Source organism: Sinohyriopsis cumingii, chromosome 8, assembly GCF_028554795.1.
Source record: "Sinohyriopsis cumingii isolate HCF-2022 chromosome 8, ASM2855479v2, whole genome shotgun sequence".
NCBI lineage: Eukaryota > Metazoa > Mollusca > Bivalvia > Unionida > Unionidae > Sinohyriopsis > Sinohyriopsis cumingii.
The window spans coordinates 121,992,499-122,015,538 of record NC_142968.1 but is presented as its reverse complement, the minus strand read 5'-3'; the positions used below and the strand labels follow the sequence as shown (position 1 = coordinate 122,015,538).

At 37.4% G+C, this 23,040-nt stretch overlaps 1 protein-coding gene across 1 annotated transcript; it reads left to right on the top strand.

Moving 5' to 3' along the window:
* The first annotated feature begins 1,914 nt into the window (after positions 1 to 1,914).
* LOC149794542 (uncharacterized) lies at positions 1,915 to 22,758 on the top strand. Its single transcript, XM_089966592.1, has 4 exons — positions 1,915 to 2,028; positions 10,295 to 10,708; positions 21,827 to 21,877; positions 22,432 to 22,758. Exons 1-4 carry the CDS (start codon positions 1,974 to 1,976, stop codon positions 22,479 to 22,481), a joined length of 570 nt encoding a protein of 189 aa, XP_089822718.1. The 5' UTR covers positions 1,915 to 1,973; the 3' UTR covers positions 22,482 to 22,758.
* The last annotated feature ends 282 nt before the right edge of the window (positions 22,759 to 23,040 follow it).

Genomic DNA, 23,040 nt, shown 5'->3' with positions numbered 1-23,040 from the left:
ATTAAAAAACCAGATGGAAATAGAGCTACGAAGTTTCAACTTAAAATAGAAATGATATAAATCCAAAATCAGAAAGCGGAAATAGATAAAGAAAGAAATTCAAATGCAAATTCAAAAAGAGAAGGAAGAAAAAGAAATAGCGAGGCAAATTCAAATTCAAAACGAAAAGGAGAAGAAGATATACTAACGAAGAAGAGAGAGAACTACAAATTCTGAGCAAAGAAGGATAAATAAAAAAAGAAAAAGCCAAATGCAGCTTGTATCAAGAATTTGAACCGGCAATCAGAACGCCCCCTCAGGTTCAGATTTTGATTTTACTAAAAATATTAGGTTAGATCCCCTTGTAAATAAAAAGATCATCGAATGTACTAGTCAACCAGCATTCAAAATGGCATTGTCCAGAGCTCAGTTTAATAAATTTACACTAGTCCAAGAATAATATTTTCGTCAGATGAAGACTTTGTAATTCAAATGTATAATACAAACAAATTTTTCTTTTCAAATTATCTCTAAACACATCAGTAAACACATCCGCAGACTGATTTCAACATGTGTAATAACAATCAGAAATAGGAATTAACCCAAAATAGGAATGAATTAATTGCTCAGTTCTCTCGTTATACACACGTCCAAGTGTTATTAAGACAATATGTCCCAACATACCCTACGTGACAAACCTTACTATTCAATTTATCGCTTTACAATACATATTCACATGACCTACGTCACAGTACGCAACCATATAATTTTAACCAACCAATCATAAATAACTCCTGTTTGAAAACATGTTTATTATTAGAAACTAGACAACATTTGTTTGCAAATCCTATACAATCTACAGGAACTCTTAATGTCTTAAAATAGTATCTCTATCCGTGTACAAAATTAGCTATGTAATATTTTCGTTATAGATTATAACTATGAATTATAGTCCTGAACAAAAATTATAGTCATGCATAACAGCACATGTAATCCTAATATAATTAAAGAGAGTAATCCACTAAAGACCAGACAGCTTTTTTTGTCCAACGTCAATTTCCCGAAACAAATTGTGTTATTGGATATAGGTCGAGAAACCTTTGACTCCATTTGCAATGATCTCTGCTTATTCTACTAGGGAGATGGAAAAATATCAAGATTCAGGTTATAATGGTTTCGAAACTTATATCGCTTGATCACGCAATCTTGCAATTAGTTGAAACGGAATGCTACTTTTGTGAGCATGAACAGCGTGACTAAATATGCTAAGTAACTTTAACATCATGAACATGATTTTCCGTTTCATTGCTTGAAAATAGTTGTTCGTACTTTATCACGCCCGTAATTCCTGATACTTCAGTGTGTGATGTCACGGTGGTACTCATTGTACGCTTCCCGAACACCCCCCTCTCTAATATGAGTGTGAAATATCTAGGCAGTTAGATGGCCAAAGGCATGCCCTGGAAAAATTCCAATTGCAGGAGATTCTGGATTCCTCTCGAAAGATACCTATTTGTTTATGATCCCCCAGTAATTAACCCCCATCCTGCCATTCTTATACAAAAGTCGACTCGTTGTTTAAAAGGCTTCTTTTATCCACATTTATTATGCTCATCGACATTGCTTGCAGTCTTATTGTATATCTAATTGTACTCCGACAAGAAAGTTTGTAAAATACTGTTTATCAACCAGAAATAGATGGAATAGGAGTTGACCTCATTTATTTAGCACACGATCTTTCTTTGCTCTATTATGAAGTTTTGGAAATAGGAAAACATTTAATGATTCAGAATTAAGGATCGCTAAACTTGATGACACTATATACGGACTATATACGAGAAAATAATAATGCTGTAGACATGTATCCGGTGACTAAGGATTTCCATTAATTCTAGTGTTAGACACGTGGCAATCACTTTTACTTCCGTCATTCATATATACAGACGCATCCAATTCGTGACTGTGTGAAATATTTATGAAAACATTGCAAGAAGATGCACCAGAGTTTAACCATAGTCTGTTTAGTGCAGCTGAGTATAATTTTACCAGGTAAGAGTAGTATTCTTTTAAATCGTCCGTCCTGTCATTTTTACAAAATGTCAGCTCGTAATGAAAAATGATTAATTTATCCACAAATATCGTATCATAATCGGGAATATTAGCTGCATATTAGGTATATAACAGACTGTATTACAACAATTAAGTTTTCGCCGCACTGTCTACCAATACGAACGTTCCTACAACACTTTATAACACTAAGGAAGTTTTTTAGTTTTTTGGTAATAATAGCTAAGGTGTAAAAGTGATTACTCGGCATGCCGGACCGTGTTGCGATATGTCGCTTTCGACGCATTCTGTGTAGCCTTTTATCGCTAGCAAAAATATGAATGTATCTGGCAAAACTTTCTGTCTGTTATTTATGTTATGTGACTATCGACAGCATTTGTTAAGATGGACTTTGTGAATCAAAGTAACCAGATAATATTGTATGACGCACACGAGGTAATCTTAAGATACGTCTTCCTTTCCAACCAAATTTCATTATATCCCATTATAAGTCAAATGAAGTAAATGAAAACTGTGAGTTGCCCCCCCTCCACCGAAAAAAAACTCCACGTCCGAACAAAGAAAAGCACTAATTATATCCCATCATAAGTCAAAGTAAATGTAAACTGTGAGTTGCCCCCCCCCCCACTAAATCCCCCACGTCCGAACAAAGAAAAGCACTAATTATATCCCATCATAAGTCAAATGAAGTAAATGTAAAGTGTGAGTCGCCCCTCCCCACCTGAACTCCTACGTCTGAACAAAGAAAAGCACTAACTGGAACTTCGAGTGTAGGTGATGCATCATAAGCTATCACGGTCATACAATAAAAAGGTAAAGATTCCAAAATTTTTACCAAAAAGACCCAGCTTTTTACGTCTGAATTGTCGATTTGTGAAAGCACGATACGAAATAACACGAGCTGGATAAAAATGGAAGAAAAACAAAGTTCGCCATCAAACTTTCCGATCTCATGTTTACAACCTTAATAGCACCGCTTACACGTTTAACTCCATGAGTCATAGACCTGAAGAGCTTACGTTATGGTCAATAGCCAAAAGACTGCCCATCAGCACATGTTTGTTTTCTTGATACTCCTGTAAAACTGTTTAGAAGACTGTCGTAAAACTCTATACGCTCATTCTTCCCATGGTCTGTTTGGTCCTAAATGAAAATCGTGCTGGCCAGACATCCAGTATCAAAGTCACCCTGAACATATTGCAATTGCCACTACTTCTTAATGGGTTGTCTTACTAGTCTTTGAGCTAAACAGTTCTCATGTTGTTGTTTCTAAATGAAAACTAATGCTAATGAGACTTCTACATAGCTGTTACTGCAGCGAGGTTGAAAATATTGTCACCGCTGCTTGTACTGAACGGAAACGTCATATCGGCATGGGGCTTTCACCAAAAGACTTCTTTTGCTGTATGGTTGGATCAAAATAAAAATAAAGGGGTGCAGCTGAATCCTGGATATATGATAGCAACAGCCATCTTGAAAACATTGTTAGTTCTACTCCATCTCAATGGATTGCCATATCAGCATATGCATTTCACATAAAGACTTCTTATGAAGTCTGGTTGGTCTTCGATGGTTCTAGAAGAAAATGGTGCCGATCTGACATCGAATATGTCCACCATACAAATCATTTTAAAATGTTGTTATTGCTATTCCCTATAAATTAATTGTCATATCATCAAAGGGGTTTAGGCAAAAGATTTTTTATGGTGTTTAGTTGACATCAAATAAAACTGTGCTGTTCTGACATTAATATGACTGTCATAGCGGCCATTTTGAGAATCTATTCGATACGGCTCGAGATGGAAAGTCATATTAAAATTGGGTTTTCACCAGAAGACATCTTATGCTGTCGATTTGGTAATAAAGAAAAATGGTACCAGTCTGACACTCGATATGGCCACCAAGAAAGCCATTTTGAAATTTATTATTGATCCTATTCCTAAATGGACATAAACATTGACATGAGCTCGATTAAATGACCAATTGTTATATCTATTTTGTATGAATTTAAACAATGTAGATCTGACCTCAGAGATAGCTTCTAAAATACACAGAGTGAAAATATTGTGATGAATAATCCTGAACTGACGATTATATTGGTAAGGAGTTTTCTCTGAAAGTTTTTGAATGGTGTCTAGTTCGTCCTAATAAAATGGACCGATCTTACATACAATTTATCTGCCACAGTGGCTACTTGGAAAGCCTTGTCGCTCATGAATATCAAAGATAGTTTCAAACACTCAGCGATTATAAAGAAGCAATCATAGTATCTCGAATGCATGGAAATTCTTTTAGAACAGTTGGTGTAGTGTACAGTTATCAAAAGGAGGATGAAGTTGGTCGAGAAAGAAGCTCAGAGCTTTGAGAATGAAGTAAACAAGGCTTACATCCTTTTTGTCCATGATGTGTGCCCCAAACACTCTGGGTGTTCAAATTTATCGATCTTCTTTCCGGGAAGGAATCGCGAAAGGACTTTCCTTATCTGACACTATCAGCGATGGCTAGGGACTTAGCAGACAACTTGTCAGATAGCCAATGACAGCCAGGGAGTAAAATAATTGGTGTGTCGCGTATTTTCACGTTCCATGAGCATACTTAACTCGGCAAACTAATGACTTTCATTCCACTCTGCTGTGGATATATGCAAGAGCCAAGGCTGATGTATCCATTAAGTCCCTCCATGCCTTAAAACTCAAGCCTCCGAGGCGAAACTGTTGCAGCCCCCTCTCTCAATCTGTCGAAGGACGATTCGTTGTCTTTGGCCACTTTGGAAAGATACATTGAGAACAATAGCGACACATAGAGACTCGCACGTTTAGATATTCATGGTACTCTTTCATTCTTCTCCATGTTCACAGATATACAGTCCTGGAGACATCAGACATTTCCTTGAGTAACAGGAAAAACGTTTTATGAGCCTTCTCACTTGATGTGGAGACGTTATTCGGGGTTAGTGTCCTTATATTTTTCTTCGACGATTTGTGTGATCACCAGGCACGAATAAACTGGCCAAGAAACCTCATCTTGAAAGGTAGATGGAAAATGGATCTCGGTCCTTAACTGTCATACCCATTTCAAAACCGCTTTCCGTCCATCTTTCGTACGAAGAGGTGTCTTCAAGGGCCATGGGAGGAAGTCTAAAGATGGAGGTAGATGGTCATAGGAAGTCACAGATTCTTCTGTCATGTCCTCTCTTTTCATTGTCTTAGTACGTGCCATACTGATCCTTTGTTCAAAGGCTTTAAACCTCTGACTATGCATGGATCCTTCCGAAATATTTGATGGAAACTAGTTTTGTTTCCGAGAGCCACCATCTGTTTTAAGGATCTATATTTGGTTCCACCAGTTTCAGCAGGTATCCTTACAAGAAACGGAGTATTGTGTTTATGACTCTTTGGTCTTAAACTTTGTAAAAGAAAGTAGCAAATGCAACAGGTTTAGTAAAACTCAGTAAACAATTTATTTCCGATGAACAAAACGTGTAAATTTAGAATGAACTCACAATATTGTTAAAAATTAAATTCCAAATAGTCCTAAATGTCCTACCACAAGTTCAAAACTACAGAATATTTCAAACGAATTCCACTAGACTTGAATATCTTGATGTATTACAATATTATAATCCAGAATGTCTTTGAATGAGTCTGTCATAGTCCCCAAAGTAGCATTTTAGTTCCAAACGTGAATGAACACACTTTATCACTTATAAAAGGGTATTTTGGATAACTAGTTCCTCTCAAATAGTTTTCATGCACATGAGAATTCCACAGGCTGAATTTAATGGAGGAATGATAAATTTTTATTTAGAAAACCTCTATGTAATCGCCGCTTGACCTATGCCGCAATATCAAGTTTTGAAAAACTAATGGAAATTTCCCAAAATATCGTCAACACTTATAGTCTTTATTATGATAAAGTCGTAATCAAGGCTTGGTCTTGAACCCAAACGCAGCTTAACATCTTTGAAAAAGGACAGAGGCCAGTTAAACCACAATTTTACCCTCAATCGCGGACAAATGTCAAGCACACATTATTAATTAAATATAGATAACCCATCCCATAAAGAAAAAGAACAATTTTGCATCTTAGTCAAACATACATTTGATACTATACTGATTAAAAGTACACAGTAAGATGTTTTATGAGTAACCAAAAATATATACAAAATAAAGCAATATAGTCCTTCAAATCATGTGACTTTGTATCTGCAATCAAATTGTTTATTCCCTTCAAGTGACTAAAGTCAATGATTTATTCTTGGAGCATCAAAACTCGATCTCAATGATCACTGATATTTTTTGTTTTTCATTTTGTTATTGAAAGTAAGGGTTGTGATCACTGAACACAAAATAAAATCAGGAAAGTCGCTGATCTAGCATACAGTGTTAATATATTGCAAGGCCAATATTAGGCCAAATACTCCTTCTCGATTGTAGAATCTGTTGTTTATCTCTGTTAGTAGAAAAATAACACTCTAGATAATTGTTTTTTTCTTGAATCAATACTACTCCAACCCATATATTACTTGCATCAATAGACATTTTAAATATGTGACTGAAATTTAGATCTGGTGAACCTTTAAGTATGGTCTTCGATTTGTCAAAAGGTTCCCGTTACTTGTCAGACCAATGAAACTTGATGGTCTTCTATTTGTCAAAAGATTCCCGTTACTTGTCAGACCACTGAAACTTGGATTTCTTATTCAACAAATCTGTTAGAGGCTTGGCACTTTTGGAGAACTTTGAACAAAAAGTCCATCTGGAGTTGGAAATGCATACATTTATTTTAATCTTTTCGTGAGTACATTTACTAGAATCATTCAGAAAGGTAAAATTTGATGACCTACGTTGCATTCCAGTGTTGTCAATGCATAAATAAAATAACCATCATAATAATTGTAAGATGTGCCTTGCATCCTCCTTTAATAAATCTCTGGCATAAAGAGTCTTCATTGGTTAATGCCATGAAATGCGCTTTCTGACGCTGTTCTCTTTCTCTTAGCTTTAATTCGACATGTACGGTTATCAAGCATGGCATGTGTGTGTCATGTAGATTCCCAATAATCACCACATTATCACATATTACATATCCGTGCTTGTACATTCTCCTACAATTAGTATTTGCTAAAATCTTGATAAAGAAAACTTGTTCCAAAAAAAGAAATAACGTAAGACGCCAATGCAATCTTTGTCCTGCAAGTTCATTGAAAATATCGGACTAATGTTATCATTGTGTGATAACGGAAGTACCAAAGAACCAATCATACTTGCTCTATTGACGATTAAAGTCGGTCTACTAAAACAACACTCATTAGCAGCTTGGATATTAATAGGACACAATTTCTGAAATCATCACTAAAGATTATGAATTGTGCAAGAGGACTCAAAACAAATAGTCACAAATGGAAAAGATTATAGCTGACAGAATATATTTGCATCTATGATTTTTCAGATTTATATGGTCATGGTTCCTAATGTAATACATTTAAATTAATGTGTCATTTTTACATTTATTGCATGATTTTTGTTCAGCAAACGATGTTACACACGACCCTAGTGGGATCCTTGTCCTACAGTTATCAAAAGATGTTTAAATATATCCAACTGACGTTGATTGTGGGATGATGGATGCACTTAAAAAATAATCTGACTGTATTGTACTTGACGTTTAGGAAATGAAAACTGTATTTATAAATTAGTTGGATATATAACCGGACGCCACGTTTGCTTCATCAATTAATATTACAAAATATAGTTGAGGATATTCTATATCAATTATCATCATCGAGGGAGATTTAAATTGACATTAATTGTACGCCCTTGTTTTGAGGTTTTACCAGGTTAATAATTCCTAATTTCACTGCATAAATTTTGTGTCCTTCGTGACACCCAAGAAATGGTTTTCTTTCTAATTTAATCATGTATCTGATACCATCTTTAAAATATCGATTGTCTGTTTTATACACAGACAAGTCCGTACATTAACATGTTTGTTTAAGAACAAATGCGATGTCAAACCTATTTAGACTCTCAGTCCTTGGGCTTAAGATCATGATGCGCATGTTAATTCTAAATGTTTCATAATCCTTCACATGTTTGTTACGGCTTCATTTGAATTGCCATTGAGCTTGGTGGGTTAAATGCCATTCTTTCAAATAAGCAAATGTTTACCCATCCTGGTACTTCAGTTTGATATGAATGGTTGTAAAATTAAACTTGATTGGTGCATTGGATACTGCGAACATGCATTCTGTTGTAGCTTTACCACAGAGTTCACAAAAAGGTTTTCAAATATTGTTTAAAAAACGCGCTATGTGGTAACTTCGAGCCCAAACACGGTTCAGATGATCATTTCATTTGGCAAATACTAACTCATGACAGCGATGATGACAAGGATTTTTAATGTTTAAAAATGGATTATGGGAATGTGTTCATGGAAATACGTACAAGCGATTCTGTACAAAAAATGATGCTGAGTATGATTCCGACGTGCAGGACAAAAATAAGAGTCAATCTGGACAGCACCATTCTCAGTATTAAATAGAACCCGATGCTACCAAGCTTATAGGTTAGTTAAGGCAGTTGTGTTATAAGGATTTCACAGATCAAACGAACCGTTATGCAGATCAGAGATTATATGGAGCGGACGTGATTGTCAACAGCTACATGAGAAAATGGAAGCCTGTCTTATGTGTCGAATTGAAACTCTACCTTTTAGCATCTGTTACGTCCATGGAACTGGTGCAAAACTTTTATAAGGATTGTCTCTAGACAACTGAATATATGATGCCAGCCCATACTTCAGAAAAGGAAAGCTCAATAAAACCTACAAAACCTCCAAAAATATTAACAAAAATTAAGAGGTAGCATTGGTTGAAAATCTGACTTAAATGTGCTTTAAATGAAAGTCACAAACGTTTATGCCAAGTTGACCGACTCCTTTGTTTGCAGACTATTGAAAATGGTCATTAAATTAACACTTCTTGATGCAATTGCTGCTAATAAGCCATACAAATCCCTTACATAGCATTCTGAAATCTAATAAGAAAATTAGAAAAAAGCATTTTGGAAATCTGCTTTGGCTATCATTTTATGGTTTCTGTAATAAATTAGGTCAAAAATATACAGTAGCTATGTATATAGCATGGGCTTGAAAATATAATGCCTTTGGCGAATTTTCTTGGCGTGACGCTTTAGAAAACACAACTGAATAGACCCTAGGGGTGAGAGGCTAAAGTGTGAGCTGACAGTTTCAGTTATGTACATCATGGATATTAAAACTGCACTGCTATGTTGCTATAAATGGTGATAAGCATGAGATTAAGGCTTTTGTCTTATGTTTCTTTTTATTTCAAAAAGTTAAACCTTCCTGTTTTCGTGAGGCCTGTAGTTTGATTTGTTTTCAAAGGAATTGAAAGAATTTAAGCTCTATTGGTCAAGGACAAAGAGGCATTAAGGGATGGTTTTCTGTCCGTCGTCCGTGTTCCACCTATCTATTATCAAACGTTTTATATCACTATTCCTTCTAAACAATTTCGAGAATTGCTTTAAACATACACACAGTGTGATCTAGATGGTCCGGAATGAAATGAAAATAATGCTGTTAGGAAATTCATTATTCCAGGCCATCTTGAAAATATTTTAATCGCTACTCTTCCTTAACGGCAACAATATTGACATGTGATTTCACCAGAAGACTTCTTATGATGTCTGGATGGACGTAAACGAAATGTTTGCCAATCTTATATCCGACTGGGTTGCCATAGCACCCATTTTGAAAGCCGTGCTACTGTTACTCTTCAGAAAAGGTGAACATGGAGTTTTCAACAATAGACTTCTTATGATATCTTGCTAGTCTTAGTAGAAAATGGTTCCATCTGATATCCATTATATCCACCACAGCAGCTAATTCAAACGTCTTTTGATCGCTGAATACTATCATAGATGGTTTCAAATCTTAGCACTTGAAAAGAAGTTTTTATCTTGTACTGCATTGCTGGAAAGATTGTCCGACCAGTAGATAATATGTACCTTTGAGGGACTCTTGTTTTACATGTATTTAATTCTCAGTAAATTTGGGAAGGAGGATACAATTTAAAATTCATCAACCTTTTAGTCCATCTCTAAGTCTGTCTCTCGATTAATCCTTCGTTCATATTTTATTCAATATTTAAGTCTCTCTCAATGTCTTTTGTTTGTAGTGTATGCTTTTGTGACAGGTTCTGATAATTATACATTGTTCTTGACAGTTGAAGGAGTTTCAATGACTATTACTCCATCATCCAAGGTGGTAGGTTTGAGTTCTGCAAATCCTGTGACCAGATTGGAATTAGAATGTAACAGTACTGGAACAAGCAACATAGAAACACTCTATAGACTTGAAATCTCAAGAAAAAGATTTAGTGAGCAAGATTATGTCGATATTGCATCAGTAGATGCATATCAAATTACAAAGAAATTTCCACCGGACATGAAGTCACCAAACGCTAGTGGGGGTCTTTTGCCTGTTCGAGCTCCAACCTCAGGTACATTGATAATGACTATTGATGGAGTAGGACTGACCTGTAGCGACCAAGCAGAGTTCAAATGTACGATGACATACAAGATGACAGGAACTGATGTTACTCCACTTGCTTCTGAAATTAATAATTTTACAGTTATAGGTAAGAACATTCTTGTAACCAAAAACATGTGTTTTCAGTTTAACATATAAATATTTTATCACTGCCATGATTATATCTAAGGTTACAAGTGCCACAGGTTTTAATAAATCAAACGATACATGGCATATTGTATTCACACTTGTTAAAAGGAGCGATAGGTCAATGCTTAATTAATTCATGGATAGAAATAGTAGTCTGAAAAATTTACTAGTCATGCTAAATCATCACTAGTCATTCCCACAAAACAACTTTAGCTACAGATGTAAATTTACTGGTCTCATGAAGGCAGACTACTACTAATTTCTTGCACTGATAATATAGGTTAATTTATGAAACAATTTTGTTGAATGGACATTATAATAGGTGATGTATGTATTAGCCGATTGCAGTATGATGGTGACCATTTTAAGTAGGTTCAACGTAGTTACTCGATAAGGAGATCCCGCTAAGAATATCACAGTTCAATAAACAGAAGCTGATCAGTATTTGTGAATAATTTCAAGTCAACCTTGGCTTTTGTCAATAGCGCGTCCCAAGTAGTTCCCAGTGTCAAAAAGCAGCCTGCGCAGTTGTGCTTGTATGCAGCTATGAGCGTGTCACGAAACATCTGAAAGACATCGACAAGCAAAATCACAGCTGTTTACAAATTAAACTCGGGATTATCGGCGTGACAAATTAACTCGGGCCAGCCATTGTTTGTATGTTTATAGTTGTTGGCGGAAATATCGTCTCGAGGCAACGCTGAATGAAATGCATCGATCGGTTCTAACTGAAAATCAGTAAACCTTTCCCCTCTGCTCATGTACTCGAATGAGTTCACTTCTTTTTTAAGTTTTGAACTCAAACTTACAAGAGTTAGCGGCACCATATCAGCGGATGATTTTAAGGATTCGTGCAGCAAAGTTACTGACTAACATGTCCAGATCGGAATTAAGAAAATGCATCAAGTCAATGAACGGCATCGAGTCCAGCCTAAAGGTCATATATTTCCTATGTTGTTGGGGATTACGCTTATTGGCGTGTTTGATGCCACTACTATTCCTTGCATTATTGAGTGACCATCACTTCCAATTTGGTTATAAAGCACCATGGGCAGCAATATTTTATTATATTTTACTTGGGTAAATTCCCAACTGTAGATTTTATGGACTTTTTGCGGCTCCTATGCACTCCTATATACATGACAGTAATGTGATAGTGTTTGCGTACGTTTTCGTTAGTGGAGCGAAAGGCGCGATCGCAGATTCAGCGTTGAGTCAATGCAGAAGCTCGCGAATTGTATCGCTAATGATAATCATAATGATATCCACTGGGAAGGAGAACTGTTTTCTGACTGATTTCGCCGTAGCTTGATCTGAGTCTTGACCAAGATACAACATTGTTGGTTCAGTTTGCCCGTGACATTTGACAAAACAAATATAACAAAACCGGCATGGGACTTGTTCAGTTACTATCATTGTATTTCACTCAGCAGGTTTAAGGGAAATGTTCAGACATTTGAATTCGCGTAGATAATATACAATACTTTCATTTTCCGTTGCACTGCAGTAGATTCCAGAATGTTTTACCAGTAGCTGGCTTAATAGTACGCCGCCGTTTTTCACTAATTCTACCGCAGTATTTTTCTGAGCTGATCCTGATTATTAATTACTGGGTGCAATGTAAACAAAACAGCCCATTCAAAACTTCGAATGTCTGCATTGTTTTACATTGATTACTGGTATCCACGGGATACATGCTAGTCTTGAAATGTAACTCGACCCGAGACAAAGATTTAAAAGGGAAGTATACAGTCAAACTTCCATTCATATATCTACAGTTGATCCTGACAATGTGTTGGCGACTTTTTACAGTGTCTAAACAATTCATGCAAAGGTTTTCATTATTAATCTCAGAGTCTTGTCGACTCGAGAATGCAGAGGTACATGTACGCTGTAAAGTTGATTCGATTTTAGACGTATCTTTGAATGAAGTTATACTGCGTCTTTTCCTGGCTCGTACGCGATACTTTTGTAAATCACCACGGCGGTTATTAAACTCAAACTCGGGGACCTGGAAGTAGCGCGCTTATGTGGCAACCACAGTAGCAATCGTATGTTTTCTATGGCGACGATGTTCTCGTTTATGACCAACTATCAGTGCTATTTCAGACGGCATGGTTCCTGTTGAAATTTTGATAAATTATAGCATTTCATGAAGCTGATTTACAGTCAACTATGGATCTTCTGGGGAAGTCTTAGGATAACAAGTATGTCATCATTTCACATCATCTGATATTTGTAATACTCTCTCTTGAGCGTGTTGCCTTAGTTGAATCACACTTGGATGCTTAGATATAAGGAAATCATTTACTAATTGAAAAATTATTGTAGTATGTTGGTTTGGTTTGGCAGGATCAGAAACTGCAATCGCTTCAATCCTGGCTATCACTACTATGACTTCTGTGTCTGTTTCATCAGCGGCGCTGGCGTCGGAAGTGTCTACAATTACAGATTTTACAACGACTATAAGTTCTTGAGTTTGACTTACATAAACGTCTTGGTAACTTACAAGATTATCAGGCAATTATCCCAACGGAAAAAAATCATGGTAAAGACGTTATATAATTGTTTCGGAGATGCATACTGAAATTATATAAAAAATACAGCTCGATGGCACGTCCGTGGTTACGATGGAGATAGTTTTGAATGTGAATTTGATTGTGCCACACATCGTGACAATGATATGTTTAAACTCACAAACCCGTGGATTCGCAATAGAGCTCGTGTGGTTTTAAATCGTAAATGGACTGTGACCATCAATGATGAAATTAATAAGCTGTTGATAAAATCCTCAAAACGTTGGTTGGAAAATAAATACACCAGTTCAGGGTTATTATGAACTCTGGACGTCTTGGACGGCAAATTTCGCCGTTAGAGCTTTTCCGCGGGTCAAATTATATCGAAATTCTAAGGTATTGTAATAAATTTGGAGTATGCGCATTTGGTTATAGCACCCAGTGTTAAGGAATTCTTGCGGTGTACATTGGTGGTGTGACTGCAGTGGCAGTATTTACGGTAGGAAACAGGTAAATTACACAATGAAATCAATAAGAAGGGACTCGGCAGATAAGTTTATGTCGCCATGGTGGCAAATTTAGTGAAGTTGTACTGTCGGAAAGTGCCTGGAAACCATATTTTGACTGGCCTAGGGTGGCGTCGGTAAAATGGTTCCCTGTGTTAAGGGACAGCTGCATAGTTTCTACGGCGAGAACTGCTGGGGGTACGGAAACCTAACGAAGAGAAGCCGTGCGGGTGTGCGGTTAGTGGATATTTGGCGGGTTGTTTTATATGTGGTGTTGCATTGATTAGAATGAAATTTGTATATAAAACGGACACGTCGGGCTTTCTAATTTACAAGTGAAGTTGTATGGAAGTCTTTGGAAATTTGGGGTAAACTTATTACTTTCAGCGGGAATCGCGCCAGGGTTGACACCGCTCGGTCAAGTAAATTTCTGGTGGCAGCGGTGTTTTGAGCCCAGCCGTGTTCAGTATAAATAAATACAGTCAATACGTTCAACTGGAGATTTAGTATGCGCTACATCCTGCAAGTGATAATACAGATCAGCCTTAAAAATACCGACAGTTCCTGAGCGAACTTAACTTTGGTAACAATGAATTCCCAGTAAAAGTTATCGACAGCAGTAAGTCATGATTCAGCCTTGATATAGCTGTTAATAGCTCGATTGGAATAAAAACCTACAGCCGATTCGACAATCCATACAAAACAAAGCAAATATATATGGATGTTGCATGATATTGATTTGTTCTTGTTGCATGCTTCAGAGACGCGGTATCATAATTATGTAAATAACGGATTTTCCAAGTATTGAATACGAGGAGAGAACATGTCCATGCAGACGTTACATGCATGTATGCAGCACCCAACAGGTGCCAATCAACCATGACTATTACTGGAATAAGTGAAAAACAGCAACGTAAAATCATGTCCTAATCTAGAAAAATATTCTGAAATTAACTTCGAATGTTTGAATCAGTCCCGTGTGAAAGGAAGGTTGCAAGGAATTCAGCGCAAGTCGATTTTCTATACTGCAGTCAGATATGACGGAACGGCTGAGCCACCAATGTTGTATCGTGACCAGGACTCAGTTGAGTTGTTTTTGTGTTCAATCGATCAAAGATACAATAAACTGATCCGACAACGGCTTGCCTCGGCCGTAGACATGTACATAACCCGTAATGATAAACGCAAATTTCTGCGACCAGTCTTTGCTGTTTTTGTCCCTTCTGGGCTGATGCCAAAGTGCGTGATCACTGTTACATCACTGGTGCATTCAGAGGAGCCACACACAGAGCATGCATTATACAGTTGTGAAATTACCGCTAGCAAAACGAAATTGCCTGTGATGCTTCATTACCTGCATTGGTACGATGGTTACCTGATTATGCAAGGTGTAGCAGCGGAATCAAAAGGTCGAATAACCGTAATCCACAATAACATGGAACAATACATGACGTTTTGGTTGGTTTAGCTGCATTTTATTAACTCGCTGCATTTCCTTAATTCTAGCCTAGACAAACTATCGAGCAGCCTTGCAGCAAATGGTAATGACCGTTTTACATTGACTAGTAGATAATGTGGTACTGATGAAAGCTCTACGTTCGCCTTGCTTACGCGTAAAGAAATCTATCCTTATGGGTAAATGAGCGACTGGAACATGTTTACTGAAACTCATTTGGCACCGATCGAGACAATCTCGCGACAACGATTTCCACATTTGATTCTAAAAAGCGTGTCGGCTGTCAATATCTGTAGTTGAGAACTGATGTGCTTGTGTTCGCGGAAGTCATTTGAGATGTTTGGTCCTACGGCTATGCGGATTTTCAAAATCCAACGAAAGCTTATAAGCGCCTAAATCAAGGTCGCATACGGTACCAACGACCAAGTATGATTTGTCAAGTACATCATCATGACGTTCCTCAGCAGTGTACGTTATTCATCGACGGAGAGGGAACCGAAGCAATTTTCGGCAACGTTGATGTCGATAAAATAATTATCGTACTCGCGCAGTCTGCTAGCACGACTATGATGTTTGTCAAAGACACAAGTGACTTTTCTAATCATATCAACTATACCTTTAACTCAGTAGTTACGTAACCCGTGGCAATAGTTATTTCAGTTGCGTATACTTCAGCGCCGAGCCCAGTTTAACGAGCAAGGTTTCCTGCACGAGTCCATTCCAAGACACATTCAGGTGTTGTAGAGGTTTTCGTAGTGATATTTTAGGGTCAAACACACATTCACGTTAAACAGAACGGGCAAAGTTTACTGGAATTGTCCAATGTTTCTAACCAAAGTAAACCTGCACCAGCTGAATGTGACCTAACAAACGAACACCTCGGGGCCATTCAAGTTATCCAAGTCAGAGATGACACAAGTGCAAAAGACCGGTGGAGTATTTATGTTCATCGCGGCAATTGTATCGCAGTTGGCTTCTCAAGATCTTGATGTTGCAAAAGAGGCTGTGTTAGGGCCGTCGGAGTTGCGTCCGGGATGACTATAAAAGGAGGACTGGGCACGTATAGTGCCTCACAAACAAAGGAGACAAAGAAAAGACCTTGTCAAAGATTCCCGAGCGGCAGCGGCTTTCGTTTAGGATCTCGCCGTTGATGGAAATAGGGCGCCCGTTGACCAGTTTTGATTTATTCTAGATGTCATTTCCGAAGCGTATTTATGCTTGATTAACTTGTGTCAACGATTCACCGCACGCGGGAAATAGGCATCATGGTCATGGATTTGGTGACAGACTCTGGAACCGATTGAGTCGCATATGCTGTAACACCTACGTCTTTTGCATTTTGACTCGTGAAGTCGTTTTATATTTAATAGTTATACCTGCAAAACCATTGTCTTACTCAGTACTGCCGCTGTCGTCACAAACTGGGCCAGACAGACCAGAATGTGGACATCTTGTTGTTAGAACATTGCGTGTATTTGAACGTTCACAGACACCACAAGAGCTTGATCATGTTACGTTGTCACTAACAAACTACACTTAATAGTATACAAAATGCCAGTTGACATTTGCGGATGCTCAACCACCCACATGTGTGGCCCATATGTGGATCTAATGTCGATGTAGATTTTTTCTCTGTTTGCATGGCACCTGTCCAGTAAGTGTGTGCTTGTGTTCCAACCGATCGAGCAATAAATCTGTATAATGACAATAGTAACAGAAGAACTATGATAGAACCTACAAATTACTGACGTGTGAAAATAATCAAACCAGGGACAGTTGCGATATGAAATCCCCAAATGAACCGTTTAAATCGCGAAATAAAAACTAGTGTGTTTGGTTATATATGATTCTATGTGGTCCCATACTAATTCCACCTCTTATTCCGCTTGAAACATTCGGAATATGTAAGTTTGTTTGCTGAGTGGTTTTAATTGCACTTTTACGGAGGAATTATAGGTAAATTACTTTACCTAGGACACACCGTGGCAGCTGGACTGAGTACACAACTATTTTTACTATATATGTTCAATATTTAAAGATTTTGCAGTACTCGACTTTCCAGTGTGTCCAAATCCAAATGAATGATATGCCAATCAAACGTATGTTCTTAGACACTTCCAACGATGGTCTTACCATAGGTTATCAGGTATTGCTAGGATAGCTTTAAAGATATCAAAAATACATGGGTACGAGAATTACTCAGTGTATTGAACCAAAATGCATTCAAACAATCACACCAGAAAATTGTTGTTCTCAGGCATAAACGGGACCCCGAGTGGCCGAGTAGTCTAAAACGCTCACCGTTACAGATCACTGTCATCTCAACTCTGTCTGCGTGAGTTCGAGTCTTAGGCTCGGCTAACGTTGGTACGTGAGAAAGTCTGCCAGTAGCTTCTCGTGGGTCGGTGGTTCTTCCCGGGGTTTTCCAGGGTTCTTCCTCCACCAATAATACTGGCCGCCATGTATAGCATATCTTGTGCTGAAAAATGGCGTTAAACCCTACAACAACAACTAAGGCATAAACAATAGTCTTTAAATCACTACTAATGATGCCTACACCCAAGCCAGGGATCACTAATAAACATAGAGGAAATTTGCCATAAAATATTTAATAGACTACATTCATGGCTGTTAACGTAGAACAGTGATCTGAATCCGTGGATTTGGCTTGTGTCGAACACGCAGTCTTTTGATAACGAGATTTACGCTGAACCAACTAAGTTATAGCGGTTGTTGTTGTTGTAGGGTTTAACGCCATTTTTCAGCACACGATAGGCTATGCATGGCGGCCAGTATTAATGGTGGAGGAAGAACCCGGGAAAACCCCGGAAAGAACCACCGACCCACGAGAAGCTACTGGCAAGCTTTCTCACATACCCACATTAGCCGGATCCGAGTTATCGCGGTTTCCAAGCATTGCGCTATATCAGATGAAACATATATGTATCGTACATTCTCGAAGCCTCATGTTTTATAACATCACAGCTAAATATGAAATTAATTTGAATGTAGCTCGGATTAGACATACATGTATTATGTTATGCTTAAGTTTCAAATTACCCCTGTTATACTGGTGTAAAACATCCCAATATACAACGCTATTCGCGCTGTACACGAGACCTGTCATGCATTTTATATAATAAGCCTTGATATTTGAAGTAATGACCATAGATCTGTGTTGATTATGTTGTCAGCTTTTAGAAGGTAACTGCCCCTATCACAAAGATTCGTCCAAGCTGTATTGATTTTACTTTGTGGAGCAACCGTCGCTTTGCATGCGCGCACCAAGCCCTATACCCTCTTGACTGAGCCCACATTCCCCAAAAGGGTGGACTATAGTATTTGATATAGGCATTTGTGCTATTTGTGCGTATTTGTGGACCATAGTCATTGATATAGGTATTAATGAGTAGCAGATACACCTGCATTCCTAAGTTTTCTCGACTTTTACTGGATCTTTCAACAGGTTTTAATACCAGGATATAAAGCAAACATTTGTAAATTTTCATATCTTGCCCTGTCTTTAACTGATTATAATCATTAATTAATGTTACTAGGTCAGGTATCTGAATCACAGTATTCTCATTTTCCGTTTCCAAACAACAAATTAAACTAATCACTAGGCCATTACGACTCCCATGCAAACTAAACTTAGAGATGACTGGGCCAGTACAACTCACATACATGCTAGAACTTAGAGATGACTGGACCATTACGACTCGCATTCATGCTAGGACTTAGAGATGACTGGGCCAGTACGACGCACATGCATACTTACAGATGAATTGGCCAGTACGACTCACATACATGCTAGGACTTAGAGGTGACAGGGCCAGTACGACTCACACATGCTAGGAATTAGAGATGACTGGGCCAGTACGACTCATATACATGCTAGGAATTAGAGATGACTGGACCAGTACCACTCACATGCATACTAGAACTTAGAGATGACTTGGCCAGTACGACTCACATACATGTTGGGACTTAGAGATGACTGGGCCAGTACGACTCACATACATGCTAGGACTTACAGATGAATTGGCCAGTACGACTCACATACATGCTAGGACTTAGAGGTGACAGGGCCAGTACGACTCACACACATGCTAGGAATTAGAGATGACTGGGCCAGTACGACTCACATACATGTTAGGACTTAGAGATGACTGGACCAGTACGACTCACATACATGCTAGAACTTAGAGATGACTGAGCCAGTACGACTCACATACATGCTAGGACTTAGATATGACTGGGCCAGTACGACTCGCATACATGCTAGGACTTAGATATGACTGTGCCAGTACGACTCACATGCATGCTAGGACTTAGAGCCATTAGTGCCACTAAACTAGTTGCAATTTTATTAAGGGTTACAATTGGTACTTAATTATCCCTGATTTCTTTCGTCCATCATTTATGTGTATCATAGGTAACAAATCCAATCATCACGAGTCTTTTGTGTTCTCTTATTTCAGACTGCATTATTTAAGTTAGTGCATGATTTAAAATATTTGACCAAGTAGATAAATAAAACTAAAGAATTCATTTGTACCGTTTTCTGTGTGCACATGCTATCTCTCTCTCTCTCTCTCTCTCTCTCTCTCTACATTACCCAACCACTCGTTGCTGGAGACATTATATATAAACTACAACGCCGCAGAACAGGACAGCTTCAGTTACTTATACTGCATTTTGATAGCCTTTATATGCATGTTTAGACTTTTAGGACAACTAGGGAAATTCACGCATATTAATTTTCTGACTGCGAAACGGAGTTTTTTTTCGATAACATATGTCACTATAGTACTTATAATTGTGTACTTTTAATTATCTATGTTAAGATGGACAATGCTGGGTTGTTAAGTTATATGTCATTGTAAATGTCCTGATATATTTATATTGACAATGCAGACATGGTTTCAGTAACACATTATTAATTTCTTTGACTGAAACCGACCCCGCCCAGTCTGTTGTGTTACTTCCGTAGTTGATGAAAAAGATGAAGGACAAATATTGAATACCAGTGCCATTTGAATTAAAACGTATTAGTTCATTATTGCAAACTCATCTAAAATTATTACAGCTACAAATTTCGCTGCCTTTATTCATGTCCATAATATTACCACGATCACTGTTACAATTATGGATCATGCTGATGTTTGCCCGTAATATGGCCTATAATGTTTACCATGTGTCAGACCTACCTATTGCCGATAGACATATATTATCACTTGTATTGCGAACGGCGCCACTCCCACTCCTCACTGATAGTGTGTGTGTGTGTGTGTGTGTGTGTGTGTGATTTTCAATATTGTAGAAAACATAATCGAAATGCAAATTACATTAATTTCAAGTTTTCCGTTCCTTTTAATTATATTTTACATGCATTAGCTAAAACAAACTGTATCTCTCTCTCTTCTGTCCAAAGAAGAAGAAAACCATATTTATAAACACATACACACGCCTATAAATATACAAACTAGCTTAAAAGCTTTTGACTCCCATTCAATCTTTGTCAAAGGCAACCACAAAACAGAGACAAACAAGACAAATAATAAAGACATAATAAATTGTTTAATTTACAAAAGTTTACATTAAAATGTCCAATGAAATTTTCTTAGAAAATTTGAGATTTTGGGCGTAATTGGTTTGTATTCTGACAACAACAAATTATCATCATCAGATTTCATCATCGTCGTAAGATAGATCAGTACCTTGCAGTGATATCCACCTATCGACGATTGGGCTAGTGGCAAACTAATGATACAAATCTGTGGTCTTAAACTAAGTAATACAATAGAGCGATAACCAACAAGTTTTGTAAAATCCAGCATATAATTTATTTCCTTATATAGAAATAGTTCTAAAAGTTCTATCACAAGTCAAAATGTATGAAATTCAAACTGAATTCCAGTGGCATTCAAAATAAATTCCAATCTTGAATGTATTGATGTACCTATAATCTGTCTTTTATCAGTGAGACCGCTCCGGTGGCCTAGTGGTTAGAGCGTCCGCCTCAGATACAGGACGTCGTGGGTTCGATCCACGGCCGAGTCATACCAAAGACTTACAAAAATGGTACTAACAGCTTAAGAGGTTAGTGTTATGACTGGTCGGACTGGTGTCAGGATAATGTGACTGGGTGGGACATCGTGCTACATGTCTGCAGCATGATGCCCCAGTGCTAGACGTCACTATAAACAGTCTTACTGCAGACATCGTAGCGAAATGACTTAAAAATTGTTAAAGCTACGTTAAAAATCCAAATCACACACACACACACACACACACACACACACAAAAGGAGTTTTCTCGCTATTAGCATTTTGAAGCTATAGATAAATTTGGCCGTTTTGGGGGTCCGCTGTAATAATTCAATTATGAAAATCATCCACAAATGAATACCGCTCCTTTGGAAACGGTTTGATATATCTATTCCGTATTTTCAACCTATCAGCGGCATTCATTCCTTTAAACACGGTGGTTAATATTCTGCGTCATAGAGCCTGGTTCCGTACCTTTCAAAATAATTAGTTGTCTGTGACCTAATGAAGGCGAACGCATGATATGATTACTTAGATTTTTATTTTCAGATTGCACGTCTGGTGGAAACAGGCTGAGTGACTTTAAATCAATGTGGGCAGGTAAGCCACTAATTTAAAACACCACTGTTATATACACATACTTGACCTTTAATATTTCTTCATGCAACAGGTTCTATGGAAAATTAGGCATATGGCAGTTACTATGATTTCTTCGTTTATACTAGACTCCACTTGATGAATGTATTCCAAGTTTTGTCTTTTATGTTGCCCTTGTTACAGATGCAAACAGAAGACGGCATTAGAAACGAATTCTCAAACAGATGAATTTTAGTATATTGTGAGGATATAAAGACTCTTCATTTACATCCACGAGACAAACATTGTATTTCGATGTGAATGGCTAAAGTATTTGCAGCTGCTATTCTGACGTCCATAATACATTATTCCAGTGTTAAAAAACTAAACAGCGAACTAAAAATATCACATGTCCGGACGCTAATTTTGCTTGTAAAGAAAACTTACCATTCTTTATTACTGAGATGCATACCACTTAAATCAATCAATGTTTGAGACTTCCACATGTTTCTACTTTTATCGTCTTCATACATAATTCATCAGATTAACAACATTTTTCCTTTTAATTTTTCTTTCAGTTCTCGGGATCATCGTGCCAATGTATCAGTTCGTGAATCTCTGTCTATGAGACCGAGTTTTATTTCAAATAAGAAGCATGGGGATAACGAAAACAAAGGGTCAACTTTGTATTTGCACATATCAAACGTTTGATATCCTGAGATTGTTGCTAGTTCATTTAGTTTTTAACATTTTACATAATATTATCAATCATCTGTATCCATTCGTTTTTACAATAACAGTAATATATGTTTTCAAACAAATTACAGTCCATATAAATGCAATAGATCTCTTATATTTTCGTGTCAAAAAGTTATTTATAATAAATAAAGTACCAGTAAAGTTGACCTATGACTCTTTTGTTTTTGGTCTAGAAGTTCTTAAGCTTTTGCTTCAGGCACTGAGCGCGCGCGCGCGCGCGAGAGAGAGAGAGTACATAACAGAGCGTGTAAACAACTTCGTGAAATATAAATGCATGTGCTTACTTCAGACTAATTTGCGAATTATCAATGTAAAATTGTCACATTTACAGGGGTGTATCACCTATAATTTGGAAAAGTGACTTTGTTTCAGATTTATAGTTGTATAATCGCTGTGCACATAGTTCAATCACAGATCTTGGTTGAGCT